The 16,662-nt window shown below is 37.3% G+C and overlaps 1 protein-coding gene across 1 annotated transcript in view; it reads right to left on the bottom strand.

Annotated features, from left to right (window-relative positions):
• uggt2.L (UDP-glucose glycoprotein glucosyltransferase 2 L homeolog) overlaps positions 1-16,662 on the bottom strand; it is a 139,046-nt gene that overhangs the window by 24,620 nt on the left and 97,764 nt on the right. The window contains exons 29-31 of the mRNA XM_018247246.2: positions 16,293-16,378; positions 5,957-6,041; positions 1,648-1,733 (exon numbers count right to left, since the gene is read on the bottom strand). Of these exons, the coding sequence (XP_018102735.1) occupies positions 1,648-1,733; positions 5,957-6,041; positions 16,293-16,378 (257 nt within the window). The remainder of the gene's footprint in view (positions 1-1,647; positions 1,734-5,956; positions 6,042-16,292; positions 16,379-16,662) is intronic.

Genomic DNA, 16,662 nt, shown 5'->3' with positions numbered 1-16,662 from the left:
ATGTCCCCTCGCAAGCGCCTTTTTTCCAGAGAAAACAACCCCAACCTTGACAGTCTACCCTCATAATTTAAGTCTTCCGTCCCTCTAACCAATTTAGTTGCACGTCTCTGCACTCTCTCCAGCTCATTTATATCCCTCTTAAGGACTGGAGTCCAAAACTGAACTGCATACTCCAGATGAGGCCTTACCAGGGACCTATAAAGAGGCATAATTATGTTTTCATCCCTTGAGTTAATGCCCTTTTTTATGCAAGACAGAACTTTATTTGCTTTAGTAGCCACAGAATGACACTGCCCAGAATTAGACAACGTGTTATCTACAAAGACCCCTAGATCCTTTTCATTTAAGGAAACTCCCAACACATTGCCATTTAGTGTATAACTTGCATTTATATTATTTTTGCCAAAGTGCATAACCTTGCATTTATCAACATTGAACCTCATTTTCCAGTTTGCTGCCCAGTTTTCCAGTTTAGACAGATCACTTTGCAAAGTGGCAGCATCCTGCATGGAACCTATAGTTCTGCACAATTTAGTATCATCTGCAAAAATAGAAACAGTACTTTCAATGCCCACCTCCAGGTCATTAATAAACAAGTTGAAAAGCAAGGGACCTAGTACAGAGCCCTGCGGTACTCCACTGACAACACTGGTCCAATTAGAAAATGTTCCATTTACCACCACTCTTTGTAGTCTATCTTTTAGCCAGTTCGCTATCCAGGTACAAATACTATGTTCCAGGCCAACATTCCTTAATTTAACCAGTAACCTTTTGTGTGGCACTGTATCAAATGCTTTAGCAAAGTCTAAGTAAATCACATCCACTGCCATCCCAGAATCGAGGTCTCTACTTACATTCTCGTAAAAAGAAATTAAGTTAGTCTGGCAAGATCTATTACGCATAAAACCATGCTGGCACAAACTCATAGTATTATGATTTGCTATGAAGTCCAGTATCTTATCCTTTATTAACCCTTCGAAAAGCTTTCCTAATACTGACGTCAGACTAACTGGCCTATAGTTTTGAGGCTGAGAACGGGATCCTTTTTTGAATAGAGGCACCACATTAGCAATTCGCCAGTCTCTTGGCACAATACCAGATCTCAATGAATCCTGAAAAATTAAGTAAAGAGGTTTGGCAATCACAGAGCTAAGCTCGCTAATTACCCTGGGATGAATACCATCTGGCCCTGGACCTTTGTTAATCTTAACCTGTTCAAGTCTCTTTTGAATTTCTTCTTGTGTGAACCATGCATCATTAGTTGTATTACTAGAATTGGGAGTGTTAAGAAGGAAACCTTCACTTACTGGTTCTTCATTTGTGTAAACAGATGAAAAATACGAGTTCAGAATCTGCGCTTTTATTTTGTTTTCATCAACCAGCTGATCCCCCTCTGATAGTAAGGGTCCCACCCCTTCCTGCTTCATTTTTTTACTATTGACATATTTAAAAAATAATTTGGGATTTTTTTTTTTGTGACTGAAATGACATCAGAACTCACCGTTTATAACTGATGACATCAGAACTCACCGTTTATAAGGATATAATTTACAAGATATTCATGGCTTTTGTGTATTATAATTAAATAAATACATACATACATACATACACACATTGAGAATACAATAAAAAAGTACATTTGCCTACCTCATAAGTGAATTCCACAAACCAGATTTCTCCTCAGACTCGCTGCTAAGAAGATCTGCATGCATTTGATCTGGTTTCTTTTGCACCTGTAAAAGGACACTATCAATGCAGAAATACCATTGCTGATATTCATTAATATGTGTAAGGCCCCAGCAAAGCAATACAGCACTTGCATGGAATATTGAACAAGTCATTAGAAAGACCCTTACCAAAGAGCCTATACACTGTGCTGCAATGAATAGCAAAGTGTTCCAAACGTACAGGGAATTTGCACTGAAATGTATAAGCCTGTTAGACAGGGGGCGCCTCTGCATAAGTAAGAGCCTGGAAAGTGGAGAAAGGGTGCAGAATCGGGTTCCCATGATGTCTTTATATAAAGTGGCAACATTTGTTACGGTTACTATGCCCCATGTTTATGGCATGTATAAAATACAGGTCTCCGTTGTCTTTTTCACTGTAATAGGTACAACTATCACATTGGCACCAGTGCAAGTAAGACACATGCAAGCATTTTATTGCATACTGATGTGAGGACTTTGAAGCATGTTTTGGTGCAGTCATATGAAAAAGTTTGGGAACCCCTCTCAGCCTGCATAATAATTTACTCCACTTTCAACAAAAACCAGTGGTATGTCTTTCATTTCCCCGGAACATCTGAGTACTGGGGTGTTTTCTGAACAAAGATTTTTAGTGAAGCAGTATTTAGTTGTATGGGATTAAATCAAATGTGAAAAACTGGCTGTGCAAAAATTTGGGTACCCTTATAATTTTGCTAATTTGAATGCATGTAACTGCTCAATACTGAATACTGGCAACACCAAATTAGTTGGATTAGCTTGTTTATCCTTGAACTTCATAGACAGGTGTGTCCATTCATGAGAAAGGTATTTAAGGTGGCCAATTTCAAATTGTGCTTCTGTTTGACTCTCCTCTGAAGAGTGACAGCATGGGATCATCAAAGCAACGCTCAAAAGATCTGAAAACAAAGATTGTTCTGTATCTTGGTTTAGGGGAAGGCTACAAAAAGCTATCTCAGAGGCTTAAACGGTCAGTTTCAACTGTAAGGAATGTTATCAGGAAATGGAAGGCCACAGGCGCAGTCGCTGTAAAACCCTGGTCTGACAGGTCAAGAAAAATACAGGAGCGGCATATGAGGAGAATTGTGAGAATGGTTAAAGACAACCCAAAGATCACCTCCAAAGACCTGCAAGAAAATCTTGCTGCAGATGGTGTATCTGTAAATTGTTCTACAATTCAACGCAATTTGCACAAAGAACATTTCTATGGCAGGGTGATGAGAAAGTAGCCCTTTCTGCACTCGCGCTACAAACGCTTGTATGCAAGAGCTCATTTAGACAGGCCAGTCATTTTGGAATAAAGTGCTTTGGGCTGAAGATTGAGTTATTTGGTCATAACAAAAAGTGCTTTGCATGGCGGAAGAAGAACACCACATTTCAAGAAAAACACCTGCTACCTACTGTCAAATGTGGTGGAGGTTCCATCATGCTGTGGAGCTGTGTGGTTAGTTCAGGGACTGGGGCCCTTATTAAAGTCGAAGGTCGGATGAATTCAACCCAATATCAACAAATTCTTCAGGATAATGCTCAAGCAACAGTCACAAAGTTGAAGTTACGCAGAGGTTGGACAATGACCCTAAACACACTTGTAAATCTACAAAGGCATTTATGCAGAGGGAGAAGTACAATATTCTGGAATGGCTGTCACAGTCCCCTGACTTGAATATCATCAAAAATCTATGGGATGACTTGAAGCAAGCTGTCCATGCTCAGCACGCAATCAAATTTAACTGAACTGGAGAGATTTTGTATGGATGAATAGAAAAAAAAAAAAACGCCATCCAGAATCAAAACACTTATCGAAGGCTATAGGAGGCATCTAGAGGTTGTTACATTTGCAAAAGGAGGCGTCTAGAGGCTGTTACATTTGCAAAAGGAGGCTCAACTAAGTATTGATGTAATATCTCTGTTGGGGTGGCCAAATATATGCATTTGTCAATTTTTGCTATGATGCATATTGCATATTTTCTGTTAATCCAATAAACTTTATGTCATTGCCGAAATACTACTGTTTCCATAAGGCATGTTATATATTAAAAGGAAGCTGCAACTTTGAAAGCTCAGCCAATGATAAACAAAACTCTAAAGAATTAAGAGGGGTTCCCAAACTTTTTCATATGACGTTACGTACAAAGTTGAACAATGCCCATTAATCTTAAATAACACTTCATATATTTTATTGTCATTTTCCCAAATTATCCAAAATTTACTCATGTGACCCAAACTGTCAGCATGCTTTTTACTCTGCTGAAAACCAAGCAAATCTGCTAGCAGTTTGACTGCCATGCTTTTTCATGAAAAGACTGGGCTTATCAACACTCAGAGTGTACTAATGCTTTTTTAGGTGCTTCAGGCTCAGAGATAATGGAACTCGATCAAGGTCATTTGAGCTAACATGAGAATTAAGAATTTCCTTTGCTTCCCTTCTAAGTAAAACCCACAGTCATGTAACAGTTTCTTAGCCAGGTTGTGTTTGTGTTTCATTATCCTCATAATATTAGCTAGTTTTGACTTTGACACCACCTCATATTAGGGCCTTTTAAGCAGTTATCCACATAACAGCAGCTGGCCTTAACTTTAAATACAGACAATGCATTTTTTACCAATGCTCTCTTAGTAATGTCTGACCTCATAGTTTATATTGATTAGGCCTTGCCTTTTCAATTGTAAGTCCAGCTTTAGCAACCTGGTTTTGGGATTTTATATGAACTACCGTCATAGGGGCATTTGCATAGCGTGGCCAAACTAATAGTATTACATTGTAATCACTGCGTATTAACGGGGTGGCTGACTTAGTATGATGCAGACAGTGATTTTCTGAGACAATTCACAATTGGTTCTAATTTCCGGTTTGGGGTTTTTGAACTATTTTTTTTGTTCAGAAGCTCTCCTAGCAACCAAGCAGTGGTTTAAATCAAAGACTGGAATGTGAATAGTAGAGGACCTGAATAGAAAGAGAATACAAAGTAACAATAACAATTAAAATGTAGCTTCACATAGCAATAGGTTGTTGACTGCTGGGGTCCCATTTGATAGCTAGAATAATAGCTAGAAGAAAGCAAATACAAAAATTACTTTAAAAAAAATGCAAAAAAATTAAAAAAAGATGACCAACTGAAACATTACCAATTACTGAACATTCTTTAACATACTATGAGTTAACTTAAAGGGAAACTACCCCTTTAAATCATAGTGGATTACGTAGACTAGAAGTATGGTGAAAGTGCTACTTTAAAGGGGTGGTTCACCTTTAAGGTAACTTTTAGTATGTTATAACAAGTCACTTCTAAGCAACTTTTCAATTGGTCTTCAATATTTATTTTTTTATAGTTTTATAGTTATTTGCCTCTTTCTTCTCACTCTTTGCAGCTTTCAAATGGGCGTCGCTGACCCCTTCTATAAAGCAAATGCTCTGTAAGGCTACAAATGTATTGTTATTGCTAATTTGTATTACTCATCTTTCTATTCAGACCATCTCCTATTCATATTCCAGTCTCTTATTCAAATCAGTGCATGGTTGCTAGGGTAATTTGGACCCTAGCTACCAGACTGCTTAAAATGCAAACTTAAGAGCTACTGAAGCTAAATAACTCAAAAACATTAAATGATAACAAATGAAAACCAATTACGAATTGTCTCAGAATATCACTCTCTATATCATATTAAAAGTTATCCCAAAGGTGAACAACCCCTTTAAATTAGCCTTTTTACTCTCTCTCTTTTTTGTTTATGCTTTGATAACCAGTTTAGTACCACTTACCCCAGTTCAAACAATTATCCAAATAGTTGAATTTGTAAGGTGATCACCATCACTGCACTGGTAGTTACAATAAGAAATCATTTTCGGGATTAATTTTGTCAAGTTTGGTTTTGGTATAATAGGCTCCATGCATTATATATATATATATATATATATATAGTTGAATTATTTTGGTTTTGGTATAATAGGCTCCATGCATAATATATATTGTTGAATTATTTTGGTTTTGGTATAATAGGCTCCATGCATAATATATATAGTTGAATTATTTAGCATTTGAAGATTAGAGATACCAAGGATGTGACACAAAGAGTGCAGGCATTGAAATAATAAATGAGCCCATGTATATGTATGTAGGATGCCATGAATCAGGTGGCCTAACTGTGAGTTTATGGTATATTGAAGGTGGTAGCAATCCAATGACCAGCAATGTTTGGAAGACTGACATGTTGGAAAGAGATTTATTACTTACATGCACTTTGATTATTTTACTGTTGAAATTATTCAGTACGACAATAATCTCTACTTGATCTGATGGGGAATCGGTGCCCATGTGCCTAGGAAAAATAAAAAAAAACACAAAAACACACTCATTCAGAGTTATAATATACTGAACAAAATAAGATGATTTATTCTCTCTGGAACATATTTTGAACTGCAGATTATACCCTACAAAGGGCGTGCCTGAAGCAGTTAAAGCACCAACTCATTGCTTTTGATTCATTGGATTTCCTATGCACATACATAGGACTTTAATCCCTTTTCTGTGTAATGTATTTATTATTATTGTTATTATCATTAACAACAATTATTTATAAAACAACAATATATTCTGCAGTGCTGTACGATAAATGAACATACAGATTTCTGGCACTCATACATGAGCACTGCCAGTTGCCTGCAAATATAAAGTCAGAGGCCTGGAAGGTAAGGTGGGAGGTGTGGAGCACAAGAATTGATAAGTCTGTTATAAATAAAAGATGGTGCATATCTGCCATTTCAGCTTAAGGCTTTAACTGTTCTTAACATTTTCTGGAAACAATGCTCTAAGGAGCACCTATGGCTTCTGCCCCTGTATTAGATGGGGCACAGGAATGTACAGTATTCAGGAATCAGTGCTGAACACCAGAACAAAGATATGACACAGAATAATATACTTATACATGTTATGTGTTGCTTTTGTTTTTCACTCAGAATATCAGGTTTCACATTATATGGTATACTTCAAATTCCTTCCTAGAGTTGAATAATCTGATTTAATGTAGAAGCTACTTTGCGCCAGCACTTGTAAATAATATTGATTTCTCCAGCACTTCAAATACAATTACCAAAAGAAACGTATTTTACTGAAGCAGTGTAAAAGAGTCTCAGAACGTGTTCCAGGTCAGACAATCTTCAGGAAAGCTTTTGAAGAGAAGTAGCCGGTGCTATATTATTTTCTCTTTCTCCCTCCTGTCATTCACAATCTCTGCAATGTGCCAAGGCTTTTAGTTTTTATTTCAGAAATGGAATGCCAATCTTTTATTTGGCAACCATAAATGGTTTCCTTGATGTTAAGTGATCTGTGGCTCCAAATTTAAATCAAAAAGATTATATCTGAAAAGCTTGTAAACTTGCTTGTGAGATAAGCAAAGCAGCAGAAAGCAGGTATTTTAATTATGCATTGCAATGTTTAACATGACAAATGTCCTACAATTCTAAATGTTTGGTTCAAACAGTATATCACAGGGACAGGCAGATTAGGTCTGGGTGAATAGATTTCTTAAAATGTAATTAATAACAGCTCACAGCACTGAAATTATAACCAATTCCATCCCCAAAGCAATTGTCGCTTGGGAGTTACATACAGTAATAGTATGACTGGAGATGTGGTATAGCATATATAAAGACGTGTTGGGCTGTAACCTATATTTTGATATTTTCTAGTCACCTCAACCTCTGACTCTCCCATCTGGCCTGACTGTGGGGAAACAATTGTAGCCGTGACTTGACTACACTGCAAATCACAATCCTATGAGTTTGTGCCAGCATGGCTTTATGTGTAACAGAACTTATTTATTTGCCTTTTATGAGAAGTTGAGCAGGAACTTCGATACTGTGATGGCAGTGGATGTAATCTATTAATGCTAAAGGGAGGAAGGAATATTGGCCTGGAACATAGTATTTGTAGCTGGCTAAAAGATACATTACAAAGAGTGGTGGTAAATGGAACATTTTCGAAATTGTGCCAGGAACTGCACAGGGCTCTGTCCTTGGCCCTGTACTTTTTAACTTTTTATTAATGACCTGGAGGTGGGCATTGAAAGTACTGTTTCTGCTGATCATACTAAATTATGCAGAACTAAGTTCCATGCAGGATGCTGCCACTTTGCAGATACCAAGTTGACAAAATCTAGGCAGTGTGTGGCTACTAAACCAAATGAAGTATTGTCTTGCATAAAAAGGGCACTAACTCAAAGGATGAAAACATCATTTATAGGTGCCAGTTTTTGGCTCGTCCTTAAAAAGCATATAAATGAGCTGGGGAGAGTGCAGAGACATGCAACCAAACTGGTTAGAGTAATGCAAGATTTAAATTATGAGGGTAGACTGTCACAGTTGGGGGTTGTTTTCTCTGGAAGAAAGATGCTTGTGAGGGGTCAGGATTAATCTTTACAAGTCCATTCCTCATAAAAAGGATCAATGCACAAGAGGCAACTTCTTTACACTAGAGGCACAGCAGCATAGATGGATCTTCACAGTGAGGTTGTGCCGAGTGATGTTGTGATGGCAGATTGTATTAATAACTTTAAAGGAGAAATCAATCCATCTGTAAAAAACCCAAGTACCCCCCACCCCAGGTAGACCTCCCTCCCTCCTCCCCCCAGGCTAACTGCCCCCCGGGGAAATGCCCCATACTTTATACTTACCCCTCGGCGCAGATTCTGCCAGCGGAGTTCCACGCATCCATCTTCCGGCTCCTCAGTAAGCTGACTGGGAGATCGGCAATTTTCGTGTAATTCCGCGCATGCACAGTTGTCGCAAACCGGCAAACTGCTCCAACTGTGCATTCGCCGAAATACCGATCTCCCAGTCAGCTTACCGAGGACCCAGAAGATGGATGCGTGGAACTCTGCTGGCAGAATCTGCGCCGAGGAGTAAGTATAAAGTATGGGGCATTTTCCCGGGGGGGGGGGGGGGGCAGTTAGCCTGGGGGGAGGAGGGAAGGAGGTTTACCTGGGGTGGGGTTTTTTTTACAAATGGGTTGATTTCTCCTTTAAGAGAGATTTGGATGATTTATTGGACAAGCATAATATCAAAGGCTATTATGATACTGAAATCTACAATAGGTATAGCTATTGGTGTATATACTGTATATATGCGAGTATATAGATAGCTCAGTAAAATGTCTATATATGTGCACTGGGGTTCATTTGGAGGGATTACACTTGATGGACTGTGTCTTTATTCAACCCAACTTAATTATATAAATATGTATGTTCCTACATAACACTAACTTGGTGTCAGTTGGAGTTAGACATGCAAGTTATGGAGTAACAGAGGATGCAGGCCACAACTGGGCCCTGTCATTACCACCTGCCTTATGACCCTCTGAAAATGTCATTTAGAAAAAAAATTGTATCACAGTAAATATGTGTGGGGCTAAAAATCTTCTGCAGTGTTTATGCAAATTAATTTGATGTATTATGTGTTAATATAAAATAGGGTACATGATTTTGATCCTGGATTGAGCTCTGGAATTCTTTTTTTTAATGTTTCAAAAAAATAATGAAGTCCTATTTTCGGCAAGGAAACTCAGTGCTTACAGCATATGAATTCACAATTATTCAAAACAGTCTTGGTTATTCACAAAGTACAACTTCACTTTCTATATAATGATCTTTCCTATCAGAAGCTTATGTGCAAATTCAAACTTCCTGTCATTCAAATCATATTATGGCAAGGGATTCTATTTAAAAAATGTCATTTTAAACAAGCTTGGTCTTGATTAGAGCAATGAGAACCCAGCAACTTCTTGTTTGTACCTTCCCAAGGTAGGGCTAGCATGTATTCTCTATAATTAGACAATAAAATTCTTCAGCAATAACAATCCACTCAAAAACAGTACACGAATAGTAAACTAAGAATCATGTTTTTCATTACTACTAGAGCCATAAGTGACTTCCCTATTAGACTAAAAACAAGGCAATTTCTTGAACTGTATGTTTTACGGAATCCTATATAAAGAGTGTAATAATAGCAACAAACAAACTTATTATCTATTGTATTAAAACAATAGATCATGGTGCAGACTTTGACTAACTAACAGAAAAGTCCATATATACAAAAAAACAAAAATTATCCTGTTTATAGTGGTAAACAGAAGGTAATTATTTTAAGCAATAATCTAAACAAAATACAAACCCTGCAAACTGTATTACACAATAGTTTCAGTTTTTCAGCAGTTCACTTTGCTAGACTCTGAATATACACACACACATTTTTTTGTTTATTTATTATTTTTAAGGTATGGAGACCCAAACTAAGGAAAGGTCCTTTATCGGGAAAACCCCAAAACCAAGATATTTCCATCCAAAACACTGAAGCTAATGTAAAAGTTACATTAACATTTAATACGCTGTCATATCAGTAAGTCTACATTTAAAAAAAGTCAGTCTAATGGGTGCTCTGGCAGAAATAACTTCATAATGCCATATTATGACAAAAGGCCATTAGTAGCAGGAGGAAGGCAGAACAAATGTCAATTAAAAGAGCATAGATCAGACGTGTAAATCATCCAATTCCTGGCTTATCTTGAAACCAAGGCATGTACAGATTTATGCAGAGTCTTGTGAAGGAAGCCAAACGCCTTTTTTTTTTTTTCTTTCTATAAAGGCATCCAATACTGCTTGGCTTTCACACTAAATATAGCACTAGCGGAGCTGCATCCATAAAATAGATTTATTGCTTCAGAAAACCAACAAGAACAATGATGTTGTATCTCTGATGAACACTTTTACACATTTTTACAATACTTTACTTAGACCCTAATTACCCAATGATTTCAGCACTCACTGATTTCCATTAGGCTTGGGCAAGAAATTGCGGATCTTGGCCAATGGAAAAATGCAGGCTGTAAATCTGCTCCTACACTGCTGCTCTGCTTCTATTACACCAGAATACATTGCCACGGCTCGGGTGCAGACAAACATGGCAGAGTTCAGCATGAAATGCAAAATCTTGCGTTTTGGCTATGAAATCCGCTGCAGCAGAGGAGTAGATTCTCTGACTACCGAAACGCAATATATGGCCCTAGCCTTTGCTTTTGGTTAAGGTTGCCGCCCGGCCGGTATTTGAGCAACTTAGCCAGTGAATCACCAACCAGAGCTGGGACAGGTTTCACTAATGTACCTGCAATATAGTTGCTGTTAAATCTGGGATTGCCTATTTTCTCCTCCCTAAAGCTAGTTGCTGCTAAACCCTCTCCTACCTATCCTCTCCAAAGGCTTTAGTTTCCCCAACCTGCCCATTTCCCTGCTCCATCATCAACCCTCACACAGAAGCCTCTGCCCCAGTGCGATAAATATTATACAGATATAATATTATAAATATATAAATATAATAAAATAATATAATACTAAATATTTCTAGGTTTGTAGCCAAAAATATTGCTGATACTTGAAGTAGCAAGGTGGTGTTCATTATTAAAGTGGATCTGTCACCCAGACACAAAAATCTGTATAATAAAAGTCCTTAGGCATAAAGGTGGGGCAGACAATCACTTTCACTTTCCATTCAGCACTTCCTAGATGTCACTGCTCTCCATACATTACTCTTTCTCTCTACCATTTAATTTAACCCATTCTGGTGCACAAACAAGATTCTGAGATGATACAAGGCTTGCCTTAACAACAGTGTGCACAAAATGGCTCCGGCCTGCTTGCTATAATTAATTCCAAGACTGACAGAAACAAGATTCATATAATTTATATAGTGTAATTAAAGTTCATTTTGCTTGACTACCTGATAAAATAGGATTTTGAATAATTTTTTTGGGTGACGGGTCCCCTTTAAAGTAATGTTTCACTTTCAGTATTTTATGTGCCAATACTCAACAAGCTTGCAGAGATATTAGTTAAATATCCTTTCCAGTAGCCAGCTAGTTAGAATATTTTACCTTGAAGCTAGACATTGAATTGGAAAAGAAAAAACAAAACCATGCTTATAAAACAGAAAGATTAAATTAATTATATGGCAAATTTTATAGACAAGTAAAGCAAGTTCCCTCACAATATGTATATTAATGGCCGATAATTTTACTGATAGCATGTTCATATTTACTAAAAAAAAATTGCTTTGCTGGTAGCAGGCATTAGATCAGAAGACATGTCAGAGTATGCTTATTACTATCAGAACATTCTTCATTACAGTACTCTGGCAGCCCTTCAGTTCCGGTATGAAGAGCTGCTTAACACAGAAAGGTAATCTCTCAGTGACAGCTCAGACATATTGTAAAACTCTTCATTATGACAGTACCAAAGTTATCATATAAGTTATATTATACAGCAGAAAGATTTTCAGTGAATCCATGTACAGTCTAAATTTTAGGGACCTAGAAAAAAAAGATTAGTGGGATAAAATGTGCTTAAATTATTTCATAGGAAACTATATATATATATATATATATATATATATATATATATATATATATATATATATATATATATATATATATATATATATATATATATATATATATATATATATTTATCTGGGCATAGTTAACACACAATATGCAATAAAGAGGTATGAATAAACAAGGCTGTAAAAATAAGAGGAAAAGGTGCAAAATAGCAGGTAAGCCCCATCTTAAGTTTTGCCATTTCTTGTCATAGTTATTCAGCTACACTGTTTCACAATTTGTAGGGTTTCATTTTTTCCATTATCACGTTTAAAAATAAACAGCCACACAAAACAGCAAAGATGCTTTTTTGAATAATTGCTTCAAATGCAAAAATAAAATGACTAACTCTGCCCCTGTAAGATATATATTTTCTATTCTACATATATATGGCTTCTCCTTGTATGTGTCAATTTATTTTTTAGTGGACTGGCATTTTCCTTATAAATTGTAAACTCTCATGGACCTCATCCCAACGTATTCAAACTTCTAGGGGTTTTTCCCCTTCAAAAAACTTTTTTCAGTTCAGTTTCAGTTTTTTTTATCAGTTCAGTTGTTTTCAGATTGAGCACCAGGAATAAAGACTTCTTTCAATTGCTTTCAATAGTTTTTTTTTTTATTTTTGACCATTTTTCCAAAATTAATTTTCATGTCTCTGGTGTCTCTAAACAGTTACAATTTGCTAGATTCGTTCATACATTTCTCAGTAGTATCTGTGGAATATTAGCAACTATTGTATCAACTATAACAGCTGCCTTTAATAAACTCAGGGCTTCTTCTCAGCAGGGCCACAGAAATGTATCAACTAATGTAAAATGTACCAACTAATGTATCACTTAGAACAGTTAGAGTCAGCGACCACATTCTCCCAGATCTGCTAGATCTACATGTTATTTTAAGTGAGCCTTCTGCTTTAAACTGAAGGCAAACCTAATATTTAAGCTGATATTGCCTGTTGTTGGATTGCTCTGCTCTAGAAATGAGATGTGTTTGGTTATAAACTATATATTGGCCTGGAACATAGTATTTGTAGCTGGCTAAAAGATACATTACAAAGAGTGGTGGTAAATGGAACATTTTCGAATTGTGCCAGGAACTGCACAGGGCTCTGTCCTTGGCCCTGTACTTATTAACTTTTTATTAATGACCTGGAGGTGGGCATTGAAAGTACGGTTTCTGCTGATCATACTAAATTATGCAGAACTAAGTTCCATGCAGGATGCTGCCACTTTGCAGATACCAAGTTGACAAAATCTAGGCAGTGTGTGGCTACTAAACCAAATGAAGTATTGTCTTGCATAAAAAGGGCACTAACTCAAAGGATGAAAACATCATTTATAGGTGCCAGTTTTTGGCTCGTCCTTAAAAAGCATATAAATGAGCTGGGGAGAGTGCAGAGACATGCAACCAAACTGGTTAGAGTAATGCAAGATTTAAATTATGAGGGTAGACTGTCACAGTTGGGGGTTGTTTTCTCTGGAAGAAAGATGCTTGTGAGGGGTCAGGATTAATCTTTACAAGTCCATTCCTCATAAAAAGGATCAATGCACAAGAGGCAACTTCTTTACACTAGAGGCACAGCAGCATAGATGGATCTTCACAGTGAGGTTGTGCCGAGTGATGTTGTGATGGCAGATTGTATTAATAACTTTAAAGGAGAAATCAATCCATCTGTAAAAAACCCAAGTACCCCCACCCCAGGTAGACCTCCCTCCCTCCAGGCTAACTGCCCCCCGGGGAAATGCCCCATACTTTATACTTACCCCTCGGCGCAGATTCTGCCAGCGGAGTTCCACGCATCCATCTTCCGGCTCCTCAGTAAGCTGACTGGGAGATCGGCAATTTTCGTGTAATTCCGCGCATGCACAGTTGTCGCAAACCGGCAAACTGCTCCAACTGTGCATTCGCCGAAATACCGATCTCCCAGTCAGCTTACCGAGGACCCAGAAGATGGATGCGTGGAACTCTGCTGGCAGAATCTGCGCCGAGGTGTAAGTATAAAGTATGGGGCATTTTCCCGGGGGGGGGGGGCAGTTAGCCTGGGGGGAGGAGGGAAGGAGGTTTACCTGGGGTGGGGTTTTTTTTACAAATGGGTTGATTTCTCCTTTAAGAGAGATTTGGATGATTTATTGGACAAGCATAATATCAAAGGCTATTATGATACTGAAATCTACAATAGGTATAGCTATTGGTGTATATAGGGGCCACAGAAATGTATCAACTAATGTAAAATGTACCAACTAATGTATCACTTCGAACAGTTAACAGAGTCAGCGACCACATTCTCCCAGATCTGCTAGATCTACATGTTATTTTAAGTGAGCCTTCTGCTTTAAACTGAAGGCAAACCTAATATTTAAGCTGATATTGCCTGTTGTTGGATTGCTCTGCTCTAGAAATGAGATGTGTTTGGTTATAAACTATATATTGTGTTGTAAACATTACAGCCTTTTTCATATCAGTGGAAGTGTAAATGCCAATAAAACCAGTGATCATCTAATCCTCAACAGGTTATAAAATTAGATCAATCTAAATTCAGGAGACGATTACCATATAAACTTTACGTTGTCATTATTTATTTAAAACAAATATGTTAACATGGAGAAGCCATGTCTGCTATTTCCATTTCACATAGTCAGTTGTGAAAAAAGGCAGTATTGTACTGCTGAAAATCATATAGCTGCATCTGAATAAATAAGAACATGTGTTGTTATGTGGACTAATAAGAATTTTTTTTGTCCTTAGACGGAAACCATCTCTATTATAAAACAAAACCATCTAAAATACAGTTAATACATCAAAAAATGTGTTTCAAGGGGCAGGTACAGGTATGCTCGAGCCCTGGGGTTTTTCGGAGCCCTGGGGTTTTTCGGATAATGGAGTTTTCCATAATTTCTTAATCCCTTAAATATACTAGAAAATCAGGTAAACATGAAATAAAACCAGTAGGCTTAGTTTGGATCTTATATCTTAAGGTGGCCATACACAGGCCGATAGAAGCTACAGACAGACCGAGTCGGCAGCTTATTGGCCCATGTATGGGGCCCTCCGGCGGTCTTCCCCGATCGATATAGACTAAAAATCCTGTCGGATCGCGGTCGCATCTGTTCGTTGATGTGGTCCCGCGATCCGACCGCCCGTTACCCATCGTTAGGATCCGATTGTTGGGCCCTAGGGCCCACGATCAGATCAGCCCAATAAAGCCCACCTCAAGGTGGGCATATCGGGGAGAGATAAAATCATTTGGTGACATCGGCAAACGAGCGGATCTCTCCGTGAATGGCCACCTTTAGTTTGGATCAAGTACAAGGTTCTGTTTTGTTACTACAGTGAAAAAGAAAATCGTTTTTTAAAATTTTGGATTATTTGGATAAAATGGAGTCTATTGGAGATGGGGTTTTCTGTAATTCAGAGCTTTCTGGATAATAGATTTCCGGATAAGGGCTCCCATATGATTCGTTATCCAGAAACTGGTTATCCAGAAAGTTCTGAATTACGGAATGCCATCTTGTAAAAAATGATTCCTCTTTTCTCTGTAAAAATTAAAAAGCACCTTTTGTACATGATCATAACTAGGATTAAAGTACTCCTTATTGGAGGCAAAACAATCCTATGGGTTTATTTCACCTTTAAATTAGTTTTTTGGTAGACAAAGTATGGAGATTCAAATTACAGAAAGATCCTTTATCCGGAAAACCTCAGACCATTAGCATTCTGAATAACAGGTCTCATACCTGTAGAATATTTATTTTAATTGTTTATATTTTAACCCTTATTTGCAAGTTATTTGTGCGAAAATAGACAAAAGTGCCCAAAATGCAAGCAAGACTTTGATTTCTCTTGTTTTTAGGCAGTGTTTCCTACAATCTATTTAATAATGTGCATAGGGCAACAGACTTCATTAAAAAACAAAAATCTATAGGGATGAACCAGATGCAGGATTTGGATTCACCCACATTTTATTCCTAATAATAATTTTTTTTAATTATTAAGTGACTTTAGGCCAGAAGAAAAAAATGTTCTTGCTTCCTCCAGCGATTTTGCATATGCAAATTAGGGCTTGGATTTTGTTTGGGATTTGGCCAATTGAGGTGGATTCATTAAATATATACAGTTAGTAGGACAGGACACCACCAGAACTACTTACGAAAATATATGGTAAATCTCTTCTGATCTTCCTTCACGCAGTCGTAACGTCCAAGCACCTGGATTTGCTTTTAGCTGGAAATACCCCTATGGAAGGGATGAAAGAAATGAATAGCAAAATGGAAATGTATGCTTTCAACCTACTATATCTAATATAACAGAAACCATGAGAATCTTTTCCTTTTACAATGTCCCATACATACATTCTATACTTTAATGGCTGCAATGAAGTGGCTTGCATTTTATACAATTCTGAATGAAACTAACAGAGAATCATTTGGTAGAAGGAATTATTGAAGGATGGAATCATTTTGCTCAATTTAAATGATTAATATACAGTCATTAGATGGACAGGTGAAAAGTGCAGATAA

This window comes from Xenopus laevis, chromosome 2L (genome assembly GCF_017654675.1).
Source record: "Xenopus laevis strain J_2021 chromosome 2L, Xenopus_laevis_v10.1, whole genome shotgun sequence".
Classification (NCBI taxonomy): Eukaryota; Metazoa; Chordata; class Amphibia; order Anura; family Pipidae; genus Xenopus; species Xenopus laevis.
Note: the sequence above shows the minus strand (reverse complement) of the source record. Positions and strands in the feature narration are given on the sequence as shown.